Source organism: Dysidea avara, chromosome 1 (assembly GCF_963678975.1).
Source record: "Dysidea avara chromosome 1, odDysAvar1.4, whole genome shotgun sequence".
Taxonomy (NCBI): domain Eukaryota; kingdom Metazoa; phylum Porifera; class Demospongiae; order Dictyoceratida; family Dysideidae; genus Dysidea; species Dysidea avara.
In genome coordinates, this window is record NC_089272.1 from 33,895,565 (window position 1) to 33,920,744 (window position 25,180).

The 25,180-nt window shown below is 36.8% G+C and overlaps 1 protein-coding gene across 3 annotated transcripts in view; it reads left to right on the forward strand.

Annotated features, from left to right (window-relative positions):
- Positions 1-23,677, forward strand: part of LOC136262748 (uncharacterized) — a 103,583-nt gene extending 79,906 nt beyond the window's left edge. For 2 of the 3 annotated variants that reach the window (XM_066057146.1, XM_066057162.1), the window contains 4 exons: positions 3,681-3,794; positions 4,082-4,120; positions 18,783-18,824; positions 23,476-23,677. In XM_066057146.1, the coding sequence (XP_065913218.1) occupies positions 3,681-3,794; positions 4,082-4,120; positions 18,783-18,824; positions 23,476-23,504 (224 nt within the window). In that variant the 3' untranslated portion in view covers positions 23,505-23,677. The remainder of the gene's footprint in view (positions 1-3,680; positions 3,795-4,081; positions 4,121-18,782; positions 18,825-23,475) is intronic. The other variant, XM_066057154.1, reaches the window with a different exon arrangement.
- Positions 23,678-25,180: the final 1,503 nt, after the last annotated feature.

Here is a 25,180-nt window from a genome sequence, read left to right on the forward strand (position 1 = left end):
CTGCAAACAAATCACCTGTACAGAATTCAGCTACAAATAAATCACCCTGTAGAAAGATGAGCTAGAAAAAGTTACCTTGTAGAGAGTTCAGTTACAAAGAAACCACCACGTAGAGAATACAGCTACAAACTAGTGACCCTGTAAAGACATCAGCTAGAAGAAGTTACCTTGAGAGAGTTCAGCTACAAAGAAACCATTATTTAAAGAGCTCAGCTGCAAATAAATCACCTATACAGAATTCAGCTACAAACAAATCACCATGCAGAGAGATCAGCTAGAAGAAGTTAACTTGTAGAGAGTTCAGCTACAAAAAAACCATCATTTAGAGAGTTCAGCTTCAAACAAATCACCTGTAGAGAGTTCAGCTACAAACAAATCTCCCTGCAGAGAGATCAGCTAGAAGAAGTTACCTTGTAGAGAGTTCAGCTACAAACAAATCACCCTGTGTTAGATCAGCTAGAAGAAGTCACCTTGTAGAAAGTTCAGTTACAAAGAAACCACCATGTAGAGAGTTCAGCTACAAACTAGTCACCTTGTAGAGACATCAGCTAGAAAAGTTACCTTGTAGAGAGTCCAGCTACAAACAAACCATTCTGTTTAGAGCTCAGCTGCAAACAAATCACCTGTACAGAATTCAGCTACAAACAAATCACCCTGTAGAGAGGTCAGCTAGAAGAAATTACCTTGTACATAGTTCAGCTACAAACAAATCACCCTGTAGAAAGATCAGTTAGAAGAAGTTACTTTGTAGAGAGTTCAGCTACAAAGAAACCATTTTGTAAAGAGCTCAGCTGCAAACAAATCACCTGTACAGAATTCAGCTACAAACAAATCACCCTGTAGAGAGATCAGCTAGAAGAAGTTACCTTGTAGATAGTTCAGCTACAAACAAATCTCCCTGTAGAGAGATCAGCTAGAAGAAGTTACCTTGTAGAGATTTCAGCTACAAAGAAACCACCAAGTAGAGAGTTCAGCAGCAAAGAAATCACCCTGTAGAAAATTCAGCCACAAACAAATTGCCCTGTAGAAAGATCAGTTAGAAGAAGTTACCTTTTAGAGAGTTCAGCTACGAAACCATTCTGTAAAGAGCTCAGCTGCAAACAAATCACCTGTACAGAATTCAACTACAAACAAATCACCCTGTAGAGAGATCAGCTAGAAGAAATTACTTTGTAGAGAGTTCAGCTACAAAGAAACCACCATGTAGAGAGTTCAGCTGCAAAGAAATCACCCTTTATAAAATTCTGCCACAAACAAATTGCCCTGTAGAAAGATCAGTTAGAAGAAGTTACCTTGTAGATAGTTTAGCTACAAACAGATCTCCCTGTAGAGAGATCAGCTAGAAGAAATTGCCTTGTAGAGAGTTCAGCTACAAAGAAACCACCATGTAGAGAATTCAGCTACAAACAGATCTCCCTGTAGAGAGATCAGCTAGAAGAAGTTACCTTGTAGATCGTTCAGCTACAAACAAATCACCCTGTAGAGAGATCAGCTAGAAGAAGTTACCTTGTAGAGAGTTCAGCTATAAAGAAACCACCCTGTAGAGAGATCAGCTAGAAGAAGTTACCTTGTAGATCGTTCAGCTACAAACAAATCACCCTGTAGAGAGATCAGCTAGAAGAAGTTACCTTGTAGAGAGTTCAGCTACAAAGAAACCACCATGTAGAGAGTTCAGCTGCAAAGAAATCACCCTGTATAAAATTCTGCCACAAACAAATTGCCCTGTAGAGAGATCAGTTAGAAGAAGTTACCTTGTAGAGAGTTCAGCTACAAAGAAACCATTCTGTAAAGAGCTCAGCTGCAAACAAATCACCTGTACAGAATTCAGCTACAAACAAATCACCCTGTAGAGAGATCAGCTAGAAGAAGTTACCTTGTAGATAGTTCAGCTACAAACAAAGCTTCCTGTAGAGAGATCAGCTAGAAGAAATTACCTTGTAGAGAGTGCAGCTGCAAAGAAATCACCACTGCCCAAATGTCAAGGCAATAGCTCTTTCCAATCTGAAGTTATCAATTGCCAAAGTTGGCAAATTGGATGTGTGTGGAAGGCCCCTTTTCGCAAATCCGGTCACATATGTATTATATATACAATTTGTACATTTACTGATAAAATATTTAAAGTACATCTACTTCATCTTTTCTTCTTCCTGTAGTAAAGAAAAAAAACATAGGTTAAAAAAGTCCCAAAGCTGGCCATAGGCCGGCTTTGGGGTATACAAATACAAAAAGAAATGAAATCTAATCCAAAACAGCCAAGCTGTAAAAAAAGTGTGCGGCCCTCAGAAAGGCTATGGTGAAAAAAGATGTGAAATCCAAGGTGGCGGCCAAGAAATGGCTGTGATGGTAGGTTAATGGTAAAAATTTTAATAACGACAATTCAGGTGAATTTTTGTGCCGCTTCACAAAATTTACCTGAATTGTCATTATTAAAATTTTTACCATTAACCTTAATTTCAAGGGGTAATATTTTCAATGTTGAGCAATGTAATAATATTTTTTTTTTGTGGATTTGCAACCAACTCTAAATGCTGTATACAGTGGTAGTTATAAATAGTTCAAGGCTAAAATCGCAATTTTACACTTGCTCAATTTTTACTAGCCAATTAGAGTGGAAATCAATTAATTAGGAATGCAATAACACTGCACAAATCAATGATAATTAAAGGATCAATCAGTAGCATCAAATATGCCAAATATAATGAAAAGCATGATAGGCTGGAGTGCTATGCCAGCATAATACTAGCATATTAGGTAAATAATCAAAGAATGGAATGGAAACTGTAATTGAGCACTCAAATGCATACATACATAGCTCCTTAGATCGATACTCTGTAATCTGTAATAAAACACAGTCACTTTTTAGTAAATACTCTACTAGAGCATTCAGTGATTAAAATGTTTCAAGATAATTGTAAGAAATGTTACCAACCTAGGAGCATAATGCAAGCACGTTGGGAACACTGAAGAGCACAATAGGCATAAATTTTGGGAATTCGTGAAAACATTTTGGGCAAACTTTTTGAACATATTTGACCCAAACTTAGAATTGTAAAACATAATATAGCAGGATTACTATTCATTTTTGGCCACACAAGAATGTATCAGCTCATAGTAACCAGTTACTTTCATGGATGCACTCTTTTTGTGCAGCCAAGCACATAAGATTATTATAGTAGCTATATACTTCAAGAAAGTAAAGACATAATGATAAATTTTGAGTGTTCAAAACTACAAAATACAACTTTCATACCTGTAAGCACAGTGTATGCAAATTAAAGCATTATTGCTGTTTCATACAGAACATATTGCAAAAATGTTTAATTTGCAACAAATCTGTGTTCAGCTGCATTTTCAAATACCATAATTTGCTTTATTTTCATGCAAAAAAAATTTCATGATAAAAGTTTTTGTAGAAAAATATTTTCATATGATTTACATAAATGACTGCTCTATTAGAGTAGTTTGATCTTATGTAAAAATTTTCGTGTAAGAAATTTTCATACAAGGTTTGCATACGAAAATTATTTTACAATTAAAAAAAAAGGTTACTGTAATACATGTACGAGCATCTGCAACTCCACTAAAAACAACTATAGTGATTGTTATTATTATTACTCCTCTGGTAACAAGTAAATATTTATATACTGTTACATTATTCAATAACTGTTGTACTTTATTAGATAATGGAACTAATGATGATAACACCAATGTAGGAGCTATTGTAGGAGCTATTGTTGGAGGAGTAGTAGTAGTAGCAGGAATGATCATTGTGCCCCTCCTCATCTGTTACTTTTGTAAGTGCTATAAAAACCAAGTACTGTATATGTAGCAATGTAAATGTGTGTCTGCTTTGCAAGTGCATCAAGACAAATGATAAACTTGCAGGAGATTTATCATTATTCTCAAATTTAATATGTACTTCAAATCTATACTCCAACTGATCATTGTTCCAGTGCATATTTTTGTACATAAAAATGCAGGTTTTGACTACTAATACAGTTTTTGCATGTAAACAATTATGTACTTAAGATAACTTTTACATGATATCAAATTATGAGTTATACATTGTTGTTTCCAACAGGCTGTAGATCCACTAAAAGTGATCAGAAATCAACATCTGGTAAGTAAAGTACACACACACACACACACACACACACACACACACACACACACACACACACACACACACACACACACACACACACACACACACACACACACACACACACACACACACACACACACACACACACACACACAAAGTAGTATGTATGTATACATACATACATACATACATACATACATACATACATACGTACATACATACATACATACATACACGTGTACATTGATGCATAAAAGTTAAAGTTCTGTTGTTGAATGTTGCGACTGGCTGACTGATGGGAATTTCTGTACTGAACTTAAACTAGTATAATAACATTTGTATGTGTAATGCTTATAAAGCAGATGTTTGTAAATGCATACGTATTTATTTGTACTGGTAATGTTACAATAATACTGGGACTTTTATTTATGCATACCATATATAATTCAAGTGATCATGTATTATATTCAATCTGTTTTGCAGTGTGACTACATACATTCTACGTACTACTTACAGTACTGTACAGTATATCCACTCAAAAACAGCCAAGCTGTAAAAAAAGAGTACGGCCCTCAAAAGCCTGGGTGAAAAAAGTTGTGAAATCAAAGGTGGCAGGCTGCAATAATGTTAATGCTAAAAAATTTTAATAATGGCTGTGTGCATTGTTAAAATTTATTAGCATTAACATCATTGTGGCCATTTCTTGGCCGCCACCTTTGATTTCAGAACTTTTTTCACCCAGGCTTTTGAGGGCCGCACTCATTTTTTACAGCTTGGCTGTTTTTAAGTGGATTTCACTTTTTGTATTTCAAAAACCAAATCCTGTACCTTTTTACTGGGATAGAATTTCCAGGCTGTTGTATCATAAGTTTTGCTAGCATAGCACTGATTATGATGATTATGATGATTATGATGATGATTGGCACGAGTTGGTCGTACTAGTCTGCTCGCAGACTGCCTGGGGGCGAAACTAAGTTAATACTGCAAATGTATCACTGATCGATACGAAAATGGCTCTGATTTGATGAAATAGCTACTAGATTGAGCCTCAAAGTGTTGTAACAATAGTATGGTGCTAATGCTCTAATACAGTGCACGTTTTGCTTTTGCTGAAATCATCTAATAGAACACACATAGAATTTTCTATAACAATCTAGATTTTCTATTGGAAGATCAGCTAAGCTAGAATTTTCATTTAAAAAGTAGAAATTAAATGAAGTGATCAGCCGAGATAGCAGTGGTTCAGTGGTTTAGGATGCAGGCGTTAGGTATGGAGGTCCTTGGTTTGAACTCCGGTCATGATCAGGTTTTTTTTCAACATTTTTATGTACCTTTTTTACCCCCAGTGACTACTCTATTAGAGTATCTCAATTCCGCAATTTTACACTTGCTCAGTTTTTGCTTATAACCTTGTAGCCAGCTGTAAGTCTGTTGCTGTTCTAACTGCCAAAAGGCACTCCTATGATGATCAGCCTATGTACACATGGATTTTCAAGCTATTCCTCTACTCGGTTTACCCTGTAGTCATGACAAAAGTTTCATCTTTTTACATGAATAAATGCTCATAACTCATTGGATATTATTCAGATTCATAGCAAACTTGGTACACAAATGTACCTTTTTTACGCTCTTTACTTGTGCCAAATATCGATACAATGGAGTTACAAGCTCATGTTTTATAGCAATTTTTGCAAAGTGTGCGAAAAGAAATTGAAGCCCCTGTAGCCACTCTATGGTGAAAAAAACCCCTGAAGAAATTAAAACGAAACTTTGGCCACTCATATCTCAGAAATGGCTAGGGAGATTTCCTTCAAATTTGGTATGTGGTATGGCCTACCTGGCGGGCACCTCTGTAGTGAAACTAGTTCCAATGGAATCATCTTGACTATCAACTAACTGATTGACTGACAGAAAATGATTATTTGATTTGATTAAACTCCACCAATTGATCATGGCCATTCTTTATTGGCAGAGAGCACCATTATGTGACTGGATTTTTGGAAAATGATCCAAATCACACATTAGAGTTTTCTAGATAAACAGCTTTGAAAAATTCAAGTCAGTATAACTTGCCAAAGATAACAAAACACTCTAATGAAATTTACACAAGAGATACATCACATAGGCATAATATTATAGGAAGCAGGGGGCATGGCCCCTCCAATAATCAGACTAACTACTTCAAGTCATCTCTTAAGTTCTCAACTGTCTACTTACCACCAACATTTCAAATTACTCTATAATTTACCCTTTCTATTCAATCAGCAATCCATGTAGAATTTATGAAACTATCAGCTTGCATAGTGACTCCTCAGCAACACTTTAGATCGATGGTTGTGGCAAGCATCTCTAAAATTAATTTTTGTTGTGTTTGTGACTGACATCAAAGTAAATTAAGAAATAAAAATGCACTGCTGGAATGTTTCAAGTATGTTTTTACTGCTGAAAATACACTGAAATTCAATATCAAAGTGTTAGTTTTCAAAACACTTCCTGGGGGGCATGCCCCCTAATCCCCCTAGATTAGCATGCTTCACATGCTCAGCTTTTAATTTATTTTGGCCTCTTGTAACACCTACGCATCAATCTATTACCTTCCAGACCACTTCCAGTAGTTACAACTGCTTGTAGAGTTTCTTACCAAACAAGGTAGAAAATCTGAGCTGTTGGATGAGTGAAGTAGTATCACAGGTGCTCAGGGGAGGAGGGTGAGGAGTGGTGGGGTGGGGTGGGGTGGGCAAGAGACAGACTTCAAAATGGAGACTGACCAGGCCGTGCTAGCTTCTTAGTGGCTGATAAGCAGTAAAATTAGCAGAAAAACATTTGGCCAACGTTATCAGGCCATCCTCCAGTAAACCACTGATTCTTACCAAGCCAGGCCATTCACAAGGTCATAAATCACCATTTGAGCTCTCCACACCGCCCAGAAAGACATCTGCTAAAACCAGCTTTGAATAGTTTGAGTAGTACTGAAGATCAGAACTAGTAGTACAGTATGATTGTGTAGCTATCCACTGGAGGTGTTAATTTGATATTGCCTGATATGCAATTTGAATAAAATCTGGTCACATACTGGGCCTGCAATAATAGGGAATGTGGGCACATGATTTTTGCCTACTTTTTCAAACTTCCATCACTTGTAACTTTTTGTACTGTTATGCTATTGCAATGTAATATTGCGCTCTTGGTGAGCATTTAATTGGCTTCATGATGTAAGTTACAGAGTGCAAATATTCTGTTCCAGTACTGAAATACAACCTGTTGTGTGATGGGATGTAGTTTGTGCCCACATTCCCTGTTTTTACAGGCCAGGTCACGTATACAATCGTACACCACACAATAAAACTACAAAATCTACTTTAGCTACCTATGCTAAATGCACAGCAATACAGCACAAAACTGATAATAACTAGACATAAGCTAAGTAGCTCTGCGGGCTCACAGTTAGATTTGCATTTGTCCAGAAACATACTTTTTTGCATACCACATGCATGTGCTGTTGTACAGGTCAATTTTTATACATTTAGAATGTGGAGGCAAGACTAGCTACCAAACAGCAACAAAAATAGCGTACACATGTGAGTACATACTGTATATATATAAAAGACCCACATGGAACATGATCTTTAACAGCAATGCTACACTTACATACAAGCTATCAACAAGATGCATGTGAAGCTGAAACATAGTAACCATTCAACAACAATGTACATGCTGACAACAAGATCTGCAGGCAGCACGGTCATTAGACAACGACAAGATCACTGGAATAGGAGATACAGTATATACAACCGTTTTTAATCAACAACAGTATGGATGCAAAAAATAAGACCTGTATAGACAACTATATAGATGAGCACCGATTTAGCATATCACAAACTTTGATGCCTTTGTCCCATCTAGATTCTTTCTGTCCTTGTAGCTGTGTGTAAGGCTTGCAAGTGTTTAAATTTTTCCAGCAGTGTATGCATGTGTCATGCAGACAAGGAAAGCCAGCACGTCACATCCAGAGTTTATGATAATTCTTTTATGTTATAATTAGCTGGACAATATAATTGATAATAGAACCTTCAGCTTCAATATCTATAGCTGGACAGTTATTTGCAGTAAATTAACTAGACATATTGGAAAATAAACCCCATTGTGTGCATTTGCATAATATTATAGTAGAACGTATGATCTATGTATTATACTGATGTACTGTAAAGTCCATTATAGCTGTAGAATCAAGACACATAATAGTTTCGTGTGGCCCATAAAGTCAGTGCATTACACCAGTGTGGGTTATTGAATAAGTTAAATGTGATTTTCACACATGTGAATATATCTCCATGCTGTCTGTACAAATTGAGGTGATATTTTTATACTGTAGAAATGCCATCTCCCTTCTGATGGTCCACAAACCATATTTTGAGCAATATCGATTCAAACATTCCAAAGACAGGAGACTTCAAAATCGGCTTATTAATAATTTTCTCTTCATATTTTTGCATATTTACAAAACTTGCTAGCTACAAATCACAAACCTGCTGTTCAATTGCCTTAAAATTTATGCAGGTGTAAAAGTGAATATTGGCACCACATTTGGTTGGAATGCTATTAAAGCTGGGTCACACTAGAAATCAACAATTATTCATGAAATCAAGACAGACGGTAGTGTGTCGTACGGCCCAAGAAGCCGGCGCGCAACCCCGTGAGTATATTGACAGGAAGAAAGAAAACGCAATTTTCGCACCTCCGTAGCTCTGTGCTTCCTTGATGAAACAAGACAAATTTTGCTGTGTACATTCCCTCCAACTTCAGTACTCCACATTCCAAATTTGAGCGAAATCGCTTCAGGAATTCCTGAGATATGCGACTTCAAAAATTGGCTTAGTTTCTTCGTTTTTTTTTTCTTCCTCTTTTCGCACACTTACAAAAACTGCTATAAAACGCGAACGCGTTATCCGATTGCCTTGCAATTTGGCATACAGAAGGGGGGTATAAAGGCGCATCTCTGTACCAACTTTGGCTGGAATACCATAAACAGGCAAAGCGTTATGAGCGATTATGCACGAAAAATAACACCAATATGTTGTCACGCCTACAGGGTAAACCGCGTATAGGAAGAAGCTGAAAATCGGTGGGTGAATAGGTTAACTATTGAACCTCAAACCTTTTGTGGTTTGAAAGAAATCGAGCTAAAAACCAGGAAGATACAGCGAAAAAATCAACAGTGTGTAACAATTACGCAATCGAGATTAGCTAATTTTTATTATTATTATTATTATTATTATGCTTGCCACGCCTACCAGATAAACCACTTGGGGTAATGCTTTGAAAATCGCTGTACAGATGGAGTTATCATCTTAGAAAGGCTCTTCAATGGTGTAGAAAAATCAGACTTAAAGCCACGGAGTTATAACACGAAATCCAACTTGGTGTAGCAAGTGCGAGATCGAGATACTCTAATAGAGCAGTCATCCTAATAGAGCAGTCACCCTGAACAGAATTCAAGAGATCAGTTAGAAATAAGTAACCTGTATAGAGATCAGCTACAAATAAATCACCCTGTAGAGAGTTCAGCTACAAACAATTCACCCTGTTCAGACATCAGTTAGAAGAAATTTTCTTGTAGAGAGTTCAGTTACAAACAAATCACCCTGTTGAAAAATCAGCTAGAAGATGTCACCTTATAGATAGTTCAGTTACAAAGAAACCACCATGTAGAGAATTCAGCTACAAACTAGTGACCTTGTAGATACATCAGCTAGAAGAAGTTACCTTGTAGAGAGTTCAGCTACAAAGAAACCATTCTGTAAAGAGCTCAGCTGCAAACAAATCACCTATACAGAATTCAGCTACAAACAAATCACCCTGTAGAGAGATCAGCTAGAAGAAGTTACCTTGTAGATAGTTCAGCTACAAAACAAATCATCCTGTAGAGAGATCAGCTAGAAGAAGTTACCTTGTAGATAGTTCAGCTACAAACAATTCACCCTGTACAGAGCTCAGTTAAAAGAGGTTTCCTTGTAGAGAGTTCAGCTACAGACAAATCACCCTGTAGAGAGATCAGTTAGAAGTAGTTACCTTGTAGATCGTTCAGCTACAAACAATTCACCCTGTAAAGAGATCAGCTAGAAGAAGTTACCTTGTAGAGAGCTCAGCTACAAAGAAACCATCATGTAGAGAATTCAGCCGCAAACAAATCATGTATAGAGAGTTCAGCTACAAACAAATCTCCCTGTAGAAAGATCAGCTAGAAGAAGTTTCCTTGTAGAGAGTTCTGCTACAAACAAATCACCCTGTAGAAAGATCAGCTAGAAGAAATCACCTTGTAGAGAGTTCAGCTTCAAAGAAGCAATCATGTGAGAGTTCAGGTACAAACAAATTGTCCTGTAGAGAGATCAGCTAGAAGAAGTTACCTTGTAGAGAGTTCAGCTACAAAGAAACCATCATGTAGATAGTTCAGGTACAAACAAATCACCCTGTAGAAAGATCAGCTATAGAAGAAATCACCTTGTAGAGAGTTCAGCTACAAAGAAACTATCATGTAGAGAGTTCAACTACAAACAAATCACCCTGTAGAAAGATCAGCTATAGAAGAAATCACCTTGTAGAGAGTTCAGCTACAAAGAAACTATCATGTAGAGAGTTCAACTACAAACAAATCACCCTGTAGAAAGATCAGCTATAGAAGAAATCACCTTGTAGAGAGTTCAGCTACAAAGAAACCATCATGTAGAGAGTTCAGCTACAAACAAATCGGCCTGTAGAGAGATCAGCTAGAAGAAATTACCTTGTAGAGAGTTCAGCTACAAAGAAACCATCATGTAGAGAGTTAAGCTACAAACAAATCTCCCTGTAGAGAGATCAGCTAGAAGAAGTCACCTTGCAGGGAGTTCAGTTACAAAGAAATAAACCATGTAGAGAGTTCAGCTGCAAACAAATCACCTGTAGAGAGTTCAGCTAGAAACAAGTCACCCTGTAGAGAGATCAGCTAGAAACAAGTCACCTTGTAGAGAGTTCAGCTAGAAGAAGTCACATTGTAGAGCTACAAAGAAACTACCATGTAGAGTTCAGCTGCAACCAAATCACCCTGTAGAGAACTCAGCTACAAACAAATCGCCCTGTAGAAAGATTAGCTAGAAGAAGTTACCTTATAGGGAGTTCAGCTATGAACAGATCACCCTGTAGAGAGTTCAGCTACAAACAAATCACCCTGTAGAGAGTTCAGCTAGAAGAAGTCGCCTTTTAGAGAGTTCAGCTACAAAGCAACCACCATGTAAAGAGATCAGCTGCAAAAAACTCAATCACCTTGTAGAAAGATCGGCTAGAAGAAGTTACCTTGTAGAGAGTTCAGCTACAAAGAAACCACCATGTAGAGAGTTCAGCTGCAAACAAATCACCTATAGAGAGTTCAGCTAGAAACAAGTCACATTGTAGAGAGTTCAGCTACAATGAAACTCCCATGTAGAGAGTTCAGCTGCAAACAAATCACCCTGTAGAGAACTCAGCTACAAACAAATATGCAGTGTAAAAAGATCAGCTAGAAGAAGTTACCTTGTAGAGAGTTCAGCTACAACGAAACCACCATGTAGAGAGTTCAGCTACAAACAAATCACCTGTAGAGAGTTCAGCTAGAAACAAGTCACCCTGTAGAGAAATCAGCTAGAAACAAGTCACGTTGTAGAGAGTTCAGCTAGAAGAAGTCACATTGTAGAGAGTTCAGCTACAAAGAAACCACCATTTAGAGAGTTCAGCTGCAAACAAATCACCCAGTAGAAAGTTCAGCTATGAACAGATCACCCTGTTGAGGGTTCAGTTAGAAACAAGGAATCCTGTAGAGAGATCACCTAGAAGTATCGCCTTGTAGAGAGTTCAGCTACAAACAAATCACCTGTAGAGAGTTCAGCTACAAACAAATCACCCTGTAGAGAGATCAGCTAGAAGAAGTCACCTTGTAGAGAGTTCAGCTATAAAGAAACCACCATGTAGAGAATTCAGCTGCAAACAAACACCCTGTAGAGAACTCAGCTACAAACAAATCGCCCTGTAGAAAGATCAGCTAGAAGAAGTTACCTTGTAGGGATTTCAGCTACAAACAAATCACCCTGTAGAGAGTTCAGCTACAAAGAAACCATTCTGTAAAGAGCTAAGCTGCAAACAAATCACTTGTACAGAATTCAGCTACAAACAAATCACCCTGTAGAGAGATCAGCTAGAAGAAATTACCTTGTAGATAGTTCAGCTACAAACAAATCACCCTGTAGAAAGATCAGTTAGAAGAAGTTACCTTGGAGAAAGTTCAGCTACAAAGAAACCATTTTGTAAAGAGCTCAGCTGCAAACAAATCACCTGTACAGAATTCAACTACGAACAAATCACCCTGTAGAGAGATCAGCTATAAGAAGTTACCTTGTAGATAGTTCAGCTACAAACAAATCTCCCTGTAGAGAGATCAGCTAGAAGAAATTACCTTGTAGAGAGTTCAGCTACAAAGAAACCACCATGTAGAGAGTTCAGCTGCAAAGAAATCACCCTGTAGAAAATTCTGCCAGAAAAAAATTGCCCTGTAGAAAGATCAGTTAGAAGAAGTTACCTTTTAGAGAGTTCAGCTACAAAGAAACCATTCTGTAAAGAGCTCAGCTGCAAACAAATCACCTATACAGAATTCAGCTACAAACACATCACCCTGTAGAGAGATCAGCTAGAAGAAGTTACCTTGTAGATCGTTCAGCTACAAACAATTCACCCTGTAGAGAGAGCAATTAGAAGAAGCCACCTTGTAGAGTGTTCAGTTACAAAGAAACCACCATTGAGATTTCTGTAATCACTATAATATTATGTGACCGGATTTGCGAAAAGGGGTCTTCCACACACATCCAATTCCGTAAACGTTGGAGACCATAACTCAGTGTTCAAGTAACATATTAACCTGAAAATTTCACCACGTAGTCAGCTATAGTGGTGCTCACCACTGTCCAAACGTCAAGGCAATAGCTCTTTCCAATCTGAAGTTATCAATTGTCAAAGTTGGCAAATTGGATGTGTGTGGAAGACCCCTTTTTTCTCAAATCCGGTCACATAATTATGTATTATACAGTATATATAATTTGTACATTTACTGATAAAATATTTAAAGTACATCTATTTCATCTTTTCTTCTTCCTGTAGTAAAGAAAAAAACATAGGTTAAAAAAGTCCCAAAGCCGGCTTGGGGTATACAAATACAAAAAGAAATGAAATCTAATCCAAAACAGCCAAGCTGTAAAAAAAGTGTGCGGCCCCCAGAAAGGCTATGGTGAAAAAAGATGTGAAATCCAAGGTGGCGGCTAAGAAATGGCTGTGATGGTAGGTTAATGGTAAAAATTTTAATAATGACAATTTAGGTAAATTTTGTGAAGCGGCACAAAAATTCACCTGAATTGTCGTTATTAAAATTTTTACCATTAACCTACCATCACAGCCATTTCTTAGCCGCCACCTTGGATTTCACATCTTTTTTCACCATAGCCTTTCTGGGGGCCGCACACTTTTTTTACAGCTTGGCTGTTTTGGATTAGATACTATATAACACTAATATGTTTTCATGCCCACAGTACAATTTATAGCAAGAAGCTGAAAATTGAATTTATTGATATGTGGGTAGTTTAACTATTGAGCCCTAAACCTTGTTTGGGTTAAAAAACCAAGTCATAATCCATGAAGATACTGCAAAAAACTAACAGTGTATAACAATTATGCAGTTGAGATTTGCTAAACACAGTGATTACTTGCCAGTTACCATGCCTACAATAATGTGATGCTCAGACCACTTTTTCCTTTGTGTGGGGGATTATTTTTGCCCTCCCCCCAAAAATAAAAAGTCTGGACATGTAACTACCTCTACCAGACAAACTGTCCATGAGTATGAGCTGAAAAATTGGTGTACAGATGAATAAATCATCTTAAAAAGACCTTTCAGTGGTTTAGAAGAAAGCCATTAGGTCAAATATGAAAACCAACCACCTGAGCTGTGGAGACCTTTAAATGCCGAAACTGTTAATCAGAAAAGCACTTTGATACAGACAAGAACAAGTGAGTACTGAAGCTTTAAAAATATCCCATACAATTAGTATGGACAATTCAGGCACGCAAACATGTTTACAACATGAAAACATGGTTGTTCCTGTACAAAACCGTTGGGAGTGAACACACGTTCACCTCTTTGATATTACTATATTTGGCGGGGGCTCGGGTGAACGCTTAATGACTACATATGCAGTGCAGCAAGTGCAAGATCAAGATACTCAAATAGTGCAGTCAGTTAAGAAGAGAGTTCAGCTAAGTTACAAATTATTCTAAAGAAGATTCAGCTACATTTAGAAGTCACCCTTTAGAGAGTTTAGATAAGTTACAAATTACCCTGTAGAAAGATCAGTGTCATTCTGGAGAAAGTTCAGCTATGCATTACAAGCCACCTTTCAACTACATTGTCACTCTGAAGAAATTTCAGCTAGGTTACAAATCACCGCTATAGTGTTCAGCTACATTACAAGTCACCCAGTAGACATGGGTGATTATACCGGTTTTTACCAGATCCAATCACATACAAATTGTGTGTTACATGGGATCATGTGACCTATCAAAGTTGTAAAATTGCTTCTCTGGCTGTTCTTAGTGGCTCTTACAGACGTGTTTCACAGCTAAAATTGTTAAGTAAGCTGTTCTGGAGTACCTTTTTATAAATATGTAGTGGTGTATGTTACCTAGTATGGGAAAATTGTCTTATCACCTGTTTGAAAGTATCAAGAAATGTTGGTTTTAAGTATTTATTGTATTGAATATATAGCTCACTAAGGTTTGAAGTTATGTGTACCACTTTTTTACATTTTTACACAAATTCCTCACCTTCCAGAGCATCCATTGCTATTGTACAAGTAGAGAACAGCTAGGTTTCCCACCATCTTAAATTAATTTGATGTTGACTGTAACAGGTAAGCTCCAATAGGAGTGGTGGGAGGGGGTGGAGAGGAGAGCAATAAGTTGTTTTTACAATAAAAGAGGAATGCATAGGAATGCATTAGGCCAAACTATGGGCCATTTGGGTCTCTTAACTGGATAAAATGAAAGGAAATTTATAGCACATGTCTGTATTCAGTACTATAGAGCTGTACAGCTGCATACAGCCATTCCCATACTGGCCAGAGCTCCACTAAGGTCCCCTGTATGACTCACCACTGTACTTGGGAAAAGTAGCCAGCAAAAGCAGCCAACTTAAGCCTGGCTAAATTTGATTCAAAAATTTGATAGTTTATTCGTGTAGCTTTGTGTTCTTGGTGAATAATTAAATCCGCTGTCTTGGGAGATAAGACTGTTTCCAGTCACAACTGACCATAGAACTGTGTCAATCAATCTTAAGTTTCTGTACGTAGGTTATAGCTATTGTGCATGCAGCAAGGCAAGAATTTCAAAAGTTGAAATTTGATCATATCTATGCCCCATATTTTAATTCTGTTTATGCACATGATTATCCTTATGTGTCTTTACCTATTTGCACAAGTTACCATCACAACTGCACCCGTAATTATGCCATAGTTTGTATACAGTGCAGCTGTGGTTTTTATATCTCTACCCATCATACCAATTGCTTACTATATAGGATATCTATGATGATAGGCATGTGCAGTTTACATAACGTAACAAGGATTGCAAATATCTGGGTCCTACTGTATACTACATTTTGCTTACAGAGTCTTCTAATAAAATAGAAACAGGACTTGGTATATCGCTAAAATTTAGAACTACTGTTTACAGAAAATATGTGATCATCTCAGCAAAAACCGGAATTGTTCGCAAAATTAATTTTTTTTATTCACTCAGCAATATTTGCAGTGCCCAAGGAATGATGGACCACCAAATTTTCAGCCTTCTGTGGTGTGTAGTTTTGGAATTATAGCGCTAGACAGTAGGAGAGTAAGATAATCGATTTGTACAGCAACTATACTGAAAATATGTGACTGGCTCTGGGAAAACTGGTCTTATCGCCCATTTAAAAGTATTGAGAAACGTTGGTTTTAAATATCCAGAGTGTTGTAGCTGGTCAGTGGTGGTAGATACGATACCAAATTTTCACATGTTTCACAACGATTTCTTACCTTCCAGATCATCCACTGATGAAGTAGCCAACAGCCAAGTTTCCTACCATTTTAGATAGTTTTTAAACCGAGATTGTCAGTATCAGGCGAGCTCCAGGAGGTGGGAGGCATGGGTCCTGGAAGGCTGGCAAGATGGTGTTAAAAAATTGCAAAGGAACATGTTGGGATGAATTAGGCCACGTTATGGGCCATTCAGGGCTCAGAACTGGCTAAAATGAAAGGAAATTTACAGCACAGATCATTGTCCAACACCACGAAGCTGTACAGCCACACACAGCCATCTCCTAGTTGGCCAGGACCCCACCAAGACTCCAGACCACTTGTATGGCTCGCCACTGTGCTTAAAAGCAGCCAGCAAAAGCAGGCCACTTTATTCTGGTCAACTGTGACAGTGAAATTTGATAGTAGCTACATTCATTAAGCTTTGTGTTTGTGTAAAAAAATCAAACTTCCTGTCTTAGTTTTCGCAGATTCAGTTACATATAATACAGGCGCTTACCATAACTTCCGGTTGGATTGGTCTGCAACATTGCAATTTAGTTTAAAATGCTCACCATGGATCAGCACATCACCCAAAGTATAGCATTAGTCCTGTAGATACTTGCGCATATGGATATGAAGGCGGTTTGGTAGTTAAGAAATGATGACAATCTTGTTTACGTTTACCGCATCATGAACAAACGCACGCGATACGCATCTTATTGGACTTATTGGAGCTAGAGAAACAAAACAAAAATTTTCGGACTCTCCATGAACAGGTGAATAAGATAGTATATAGTTGTAATCGATTTGAGTCTTCCTTCTTTGAGTACTGGCCTAATAAAAACTTGCGTAGTTTTTTTTTTTGTTTGTAGCATGTGTAATTTTACGAAATATTATAAAATTTCGCTTTTCTCAATACGCATGCTTGTGCGAACAAGTCGGGTTTTTGTTGAGACGGTCACATATTGTACATGTAAGTTCTACATACTTTATAGAGTTAGGCAATAATTTTCTAGTAGATGAAAGCTCCAACAATTTGTATATAGTACTAGATGTTTAAAACCTGGTTTTAATAGAAAAATCATCCATATTGGTAATTTCCATAGGATTTTGAAAATAAAATTAATCTAGTTTCACATACTTCAAAAAGATTAAAATCTACCCACTACTTTCTAGAAGATAATACACCAGACTGCTGTATTTTCATAGTACTGGCTTTGTAAATTTCTCTTCAGTGTTGTTTTATGATATTCTGAACTCAGAGTGTGGATATTTCAGTGAAATTTATTAAAATCACTAGCGTAAGCGATCAAATGTCAACCGGTGTCTTTTGTCGACCACAGGTGTATTTAAAGTCAAATACTGAAATTATGCGGAGCTGCCTGAATATTCACTACAGTAAGGATAGTTGGTGACAAGAGCTCTAGAAAGAATCCCAAGAAGTGAAACAGGCCCCAAGGAATACGCAAGAACTCTATCATATCTAGATAAGGAAAATGGAGATCGAGTCGCTACAACATTACAGAACAAACCTGAAATCACGCTCTGGATGCACAAACAGTGAAATGGTAGTCAGTAATGGCACTGTCATCCATTTGAGCCATGTTACAACACTAGACAAGGTCTTCTTCTTGTTTCATTTCACAAAAACTATAGAATGCTTTGTTACCACTCGGTTGTTAAAGGCAATACCATAATAGGATATTGATCTTGAGAATTGTGGAGTCTGATAGTATCCATTACTAATCTACTCCGTAAATGCAGTTACTATGGCAAAGGGAAAAACCGAGGGTGGTCAACTTAAAGTTATTGAATAATCTATTACGGTCGAGTTAAAATACACATGGTTGACTTTCGATACAGAGGGAATGAAACGAAAACCGTCTTGAATACTTTTTGCCATGCATTAACGATTAGTTAAGTATAGGCACAGATTCTACTTACACTTGCAGTGATGTTAAACTAATAAGCTTTGCCATGGGTTGAATGATATTGGCTTCATGAGTATAATTCAATAGTAGTCGACAATTGATCACTTACGCTATTTGTATCCAAATTTACATGGTAGAAAAAAATTACCTTTTTCACACACAAAAGACCTATTGTTTGACCTTTGAATGAAGCTTCATAACCTTTGTATCACTGCGTTGATTGTCGAAATTTTTCCATGAGTGCAGCAACATTCCCTGGCTGCATGTTGATACAAAGAGCAATTAAGTTATTCAGTACAAAGAGTGAAATGTTGCATCAGTTTATTTGCTTGTATGTAAAATGTGAAATAAAGTTATGTTTTTGCAAATCCAGTTACATTTTATGAAAGTGTGCTTTGGGACACTACATCGTGTGAATGAGTAAATTATAAAAATTAATGGTGATGAACAGGGCACTACACCAGTCCTGTATATATTTGAAGCAGAGTAAATGTTGCAGAACACAGCTAGTTATTATAGTAAAATGTGTGAGCGGACAAGTTTAAAACTTTTGACTTTAGATTATAGTACACAGCGTTGAAATTCCTAGTGCAATTAATTCAACAATTGTTCTGTAGTAATCTGTACTCAATATTAATTTTGTAGTGAGTCAGCAGAATGGGACAACCAACAAATCAACAGCAAGAGGTAAACAATACTATCTTGCCTGTGTATGGTCTTAGCTGGTCACACAACACACCAAAAGCAGTTTGTAGATTTTCATACCACAATTCATCTCCAAAATTAATGTACCAGCTTTAGCTGCCTCTTGTACCAGCTTTAGCTGCCTCTCAGTGCAGTTGTGAGCATGGCTTACAACACGCACTACAATCCACAGACATATGTGACCCGGTCTGCGAAAAGGAGTCTTATAGCCTTTCCAAATTGTCAAGTTTGACTAATCATAACTCCTTATGCTTTCTTCCTATCATCTTCATGGTACACCAACCCATAGTGCTATGTGAGGGGTAGAAGGGGACCAAAGTTCAGGGTGATACCACATTCACAAGTCAAGGTGTGGGTTGCCGATTACATGCAATTGAAAAGGCTGTAAGACCCTTTTTGCAGACTGGGTCACATATTACTTTTACTATCATGAAACATAGGCCCCAGCCTATTATCAAGAGTTAATAATAGTGGAGGGAGAGTGTCTAACACTGCATAGGCCTGTAAAAAATGATCCTGAGAAATTCAAAGGGATTCCTTCAGATGTGTAAAATGTTCACACAGGCAGAACAAGGTAATGTGATGATTGCACACTGAGAGAACAAAGAAATGTGATGATTGAAACAATCTTCACCTATGGAGAATACTACAAATTACAGAGTTTTACAGAAAGAATCCCTTTGAATTTCTCAGGATCATTTTTTACAGGCCTATGCAGTGTTAGACACTCTCCCTCCACTATTATTAATTCTTGCTATTATGCTGGCATAAGTTTGAGCATAATAGGTGCCTAAAACATCAATTACTGTATAATGCTATAGTATACAGTATGATATAAGCTGAACTGTAAATCCTGGCTCATAATAATAAAATTCATGGATAAATTAACATACTTGAATAATACATCAGTGAAACAGTGGGTAGGTGCAATGATAAAGGAGGACTCTTACAGACTGAGGCAATTGATACGATGTCTAGGGTGGCATTCATGTTATGTGCATGTGGCATTCGTGTTATATGCAACATTGGGATATGCATGCATATCCCAATGTTGTAAAATAAACCATACACGAATGTAGCTATGAACAATGTATAATTATTCTTACTACCTCTTAGGATATCTGATTAGGTGCCAGCTTGTTATGCTTTTAATTTACCAACTATGCTACAGCAGGAGTGCATCGAATCCTATGGATAAGGGAGCATGTAACTTCATAAAGCGGCGAAATTCAAACATGGCTGTCATGTACTGTATATATATATATAATTATACAACCAAGTACTAAGAATAGTAAGAAATGTTGTCGAGATTACATCATAAATAATGAATAGTGAAATAATGAATAAATAATAAATTATGTTGGAGAAAACTACAAGGCCTAAGGCTTCGTACTCACCTGGATGGAATCCATGTTGAATGAAGAAACAATTGTATAATGGGAGGGTGTTTTCGTTGAGGTGATAGAAACATGACAATTCTATTTAATGCCGATCAAAACACTAGCATGTGATTCCAATTAATTGACCAGACAGGTGCAGCAAAATAGACGAAGAACTACTGATTATTTGTTTTGAAGTGTTGCCAGCTGACACACTAGTCTCAAGTCGCCATGCCAGCTGCCAGTGGATTCATTCAAGTAAAGAAGATTAAACAGGTTAATTAAGGTGGTCACACCCGGCACCTCCAATACGAAGGACATGCCAGCTGCACAAGACAAGGAACTGCATGTCTGTTTGTATTGTTTACTTGTATTTTATATGTAAATGTATTGTAAAGAGCTTATATGTAAATGTATTGTAAAGAGCGTGGTATGAATTTTAATGTTTGCTTGTGTATGTTGCCAATAATGTATTACAGCGTATATACAATACTGCAATGATTTATAGTTTTCTCCTGTATGTTTTGTATCCATATACTGTTTTGTATCCATATACTGTGTACACATCACTGTGCCACTGCCACACCAATGATATACCGACACTTAGCTACTAGTGACCTCTATTTACAATGCCATTTTATTGTGTTAATATCTGCATGTCACTATTATTGTGACATATTGAGTTGATTTTGGATCATAATTTAAATCATACTTTCATGCACCACCTACTAGTTGTGTGCATAGCCTCACCAAGAGGATTGTCGCATTGGTGTATGCAATTACCAGGGAATTGTCAAGTTGATGTATGTACTTGGTTGTATGTGACCAGGTCCTAGTAATAATATTAACTTTAAAGTTTCATAATCAGGATATTATGCAGAGGTGCGTGCTCGAGTACGTCATGTTTCTGCTGTGCTAAAGCGAAGCAATGGAAACAACAATGGCATGATGGAGGAATAGTAACACAGGCTTAGCAGGACAGTATTTCTATGGTCACTAATCACACAAAATACTCTGCTTGACTATTCCAAACTTTGCCTTTGACTCGATGATCTTTCTATCAAGGTAGCTTTGCTACCTTCACACAAGACAATGGATCAGCAGCCTATTCAGTGTATCCCTGTTGTGCATAAGAATGGTATAACCAATTATGTGTAGTGGAAGCCATGTTTGAATTTCACCCGTAGTATTGGTAGTGTACAGAGTTACATGCTCCTTGTTCTTAGAATTCAATGAGTTCCCAACTACAGCATGCTGTAGTGCTCCATAATTCTACTTTGCTCAGTATTTATGGCTCGTTTGCTAATGAAATCAACTTTCTGGTTGGACAATAACTTTTAGTTGTAAGAGTCTCTTATAGTCAGTTTATGTTTAATATCTGAGCCCCCACCAAATAATTATGGTAACATCAAAGAGGTGAATGTATGTTCACTCCCAATGGTTTTGTACTGGATCAAGTGTGTTTTTATGTTGTTAACATATTTACACACCTGGATTGTATATAAAAACTGCATGGGAAATATTTGAAGCCTCATGACTTACTTGTTCTTGTCCGTATCAAAGTGTTTCTTAAATAAACAGTTTTGGCATTTAATGTGTTTCACAATGTAGATATTTTGACAGCTGTTCCAAGTAGCAAGAGTTATTAACAAAAAATGAGGGCTCAGGTGAATGCAAACTGAGCCGTACAAAATATAGCGGCACTAGTAAAATAAAAGTTATGACTAGGTAACTGGTCTTCATTCCACAGCTTTCCAATCATATCATTGTATGCAATTACAAATGTAAGAGAAATGTTCTCTTAGTTGAATTAGCATATACATGTATAGCAAAGATTTTACAACCAATTGCAATCAATAGACATAATATTTCTGCCAAAAGTTCTCCAGCATGCATAGTTGGAATGATATGGTTCAATGCAAAAGTGGAAGCATCACATGTTGTGGCTATAAAACACTTTTGTCTAGATTTATAGTCATAAAGGATAATGAGATTGAAAGACCAAGCTACTTCATAGTGAATTTCCTGATATTGATCTTTGTTACATTGTAAGGCTAAATACTATCACAGACTATGGCTATTATGTGAGTAAATTTTGGAAAAACGCTCCAATTTGCACATTAAAAGTTTTGAGATAAATGGTTTTAAAGAATTCAAGTCAGCATAACTCATCAAGGATAGCCAGCATGCTTATGAAATTTACACAAGAGATGCATCAATCTATTACCTTTCAGACCACTTCCAGTACTTGTAGCTGCTTATAGACTTTCCCACTAAACAAGATAGAAAATCTAACCAGTTGGACAAGCAAAGTAGTATCACAAGTGCTCACAAAGGGGAGAGGATGGGGGTGGCGGGATAGGCAAGAGATAGACTTCAAAATGGAAGCAGAACATGATAGAAGTCCAGACACAAGGTTACAGGGCTGTGCTGGCAGCTTCTTAGTAGTGTTCCACCGATAATCGGATCGGTATCGTATCGGAGCCGATATTGGGCTTTTCGTATCGATCGGTATCGGTTATTCAGGTATTCCGATACCGATTAATAGCCACTCGCGCCAATCGTCATAACCATAACTATCATCATAAATCCTATGCTAGCAAAACGTGAGGTATAACAAGTTGAAAATAGTGTTGAGTATTATTCTAGCATAAAAGGTGCAGGAATTGCTTTGCTAAACATCAAGCAACTGCTACTTACTATGTTTGCATGAAAAAGATCGAAATACTCTAATAGAACAGTCACTGCACAATAATATATTCTACTAGAACAGTCACACATAGCCAGCTTGAGATGATTGTAAATTGTATAGCAATTATCGGTATCGGTATCTGTATCGGTGAAAATTTGCTTCTAGGTATCGATATCGGATCGGTAGTTATTTTTCTGTATCGGTGGAACCCTACTTCTTAGTGGCTGATATGCAAAATCAACAAAAAAATCCATTTGGCTAACATCTTCAGGCCATGCATCCACCAGTAAACCGCTGATTCTTGCCAAACCAGGCCCTTCACAAGGCCTGAAACTGCCATTTGAGTTCTCCACACGACCCAGAAAAGAAGGCTGTTTAAAACTAGCCTCGAGTAGTTTTTGGGTAGTACTGAGGGTCAAAACTAATACAATAGCGTAGCTATCCACTGGTAGCGTTGGTTTGATTTTTCCTGATGTGTGGTTTGGAATGGTTTTGTAAAATCTGGTCACATACAGTATGTACTACTGTATTATACTGAATATTTATCTTATTGTTTATGCAGAAGATGATGGAGACCCTGACCATCTATAATGATAACTAAATAAATAAAACAAGTTAGCACTGCAATTATCTAGGTTTTTTTGCTTAAAAGTTGTGTGTTATTAGCTTTAGTTGTTGTAGTTTTTTTACACTTGTACAGGTGCTGCATGTACTGTATGTATGAAATGTTATATTATTAGAATGAGGTTTAGGTTATAGCTAAACTCCATCACAAGCAGGATATCACAGGTAAAACCTAGGCCGAGGTGTTGATAACAAAGGCATGTAGGTAGATGCTGTATAACTATAGCTTATATCTTTTAAAGAATACATTATTTGACAATCACTGAGTTGATAACAATCATATCACACAGTACATATTATTATGACACACCTCTTTCCTGCACTTGAAAATTTTTGGCTTCATTTAATATGTGACAACTCTGTATGGTTTCATTTTTTCCTGTTTTTGTATATAGTTTTAGAATGTAGTATGACTTTATGTTGGCTTTGATCTAACCGAATGCATAAATTGTGTTAAATAAGATGCTTACCTACTGGGGTTTACCTTTTATTCCTGGGGTTTAACTACCATAATACTTACTTGTACTTTTGATAATGAAATATACAGAATAATTGTTTCATTTACACACGGACTACTGATTTAGAAATGTACTGTTGGCTATTGTTCAAGGACTACAAACAATTAGTCCAAAACAAATTTACAATATTAAAATTTGTAGAAAAATGAGCATGCATTACTATAATTATTGAATTACACTGTAGCTACACTGCATGATTAGAATTAATATCATTAACTATGTGTAACATTTGCAGGCACTTAGTTGCTTAGACTGCTTTTAACAAAAAGACTTTAAAAGAATTCACAAACGTGCTAGCACTACTTTGGGTCCTTGGAATGCCTTTCACCAACTGGTGACATCCTTGGACATGCAGTATTCTAGATCTATCTAACAAGATAACTTTTTACTTGTTGTAATAAAGTTACTTTAATATTTGAGTCATTACAGTGACTTCATTACTTAGGTAATACATTACATTTCTGAGTAAAGCACGTAAGTAACTTGAGTTATATTACTAGCTTTTATAGTATATCATTACAGTACTGTACTTAGCTATCACAAAAGGTAATAACATTACATTATATTACTCCTCAACACTGTTATCCTTGCAAGAAAGTTACCATGCTACAGTACGTTGCACATATTTGACTGGCTTCCTATAATAACTGTACAGTATGTGGCTTACAAGACTTCCTAGCATGCCTAAAATTGACATTACCGAAATTTTGAAACTCAGGTTTAATTTAATGCCACCATTACATATGCATTATACATCAGAGTACACTCATTACTATACAGCACTACTATAATATACTCATAACATATTTACGCATGTATGCACTGAACCCAAATGTCTATAAATATGTACATGGTTGCACATTTAACACTGATTATATAGTGGAGTCTGATACTTTACCGTTATATTTATTATCGTACAATACTAGTAACAGTAATACTGTACGGTTGTAAAATATTTGCTCTTGTTATCAGTGCACTAAAATTTCATTGGCTATTATATAGTCACTGTAAAGTGTTAATAATAATAATAATAATATATAAGCTGTTTGTACAAAGAAAAAACTTGATAGGATCAATGACAGATTCTGATAAATGTAATTAGAATTACACCAATTACATTTAATC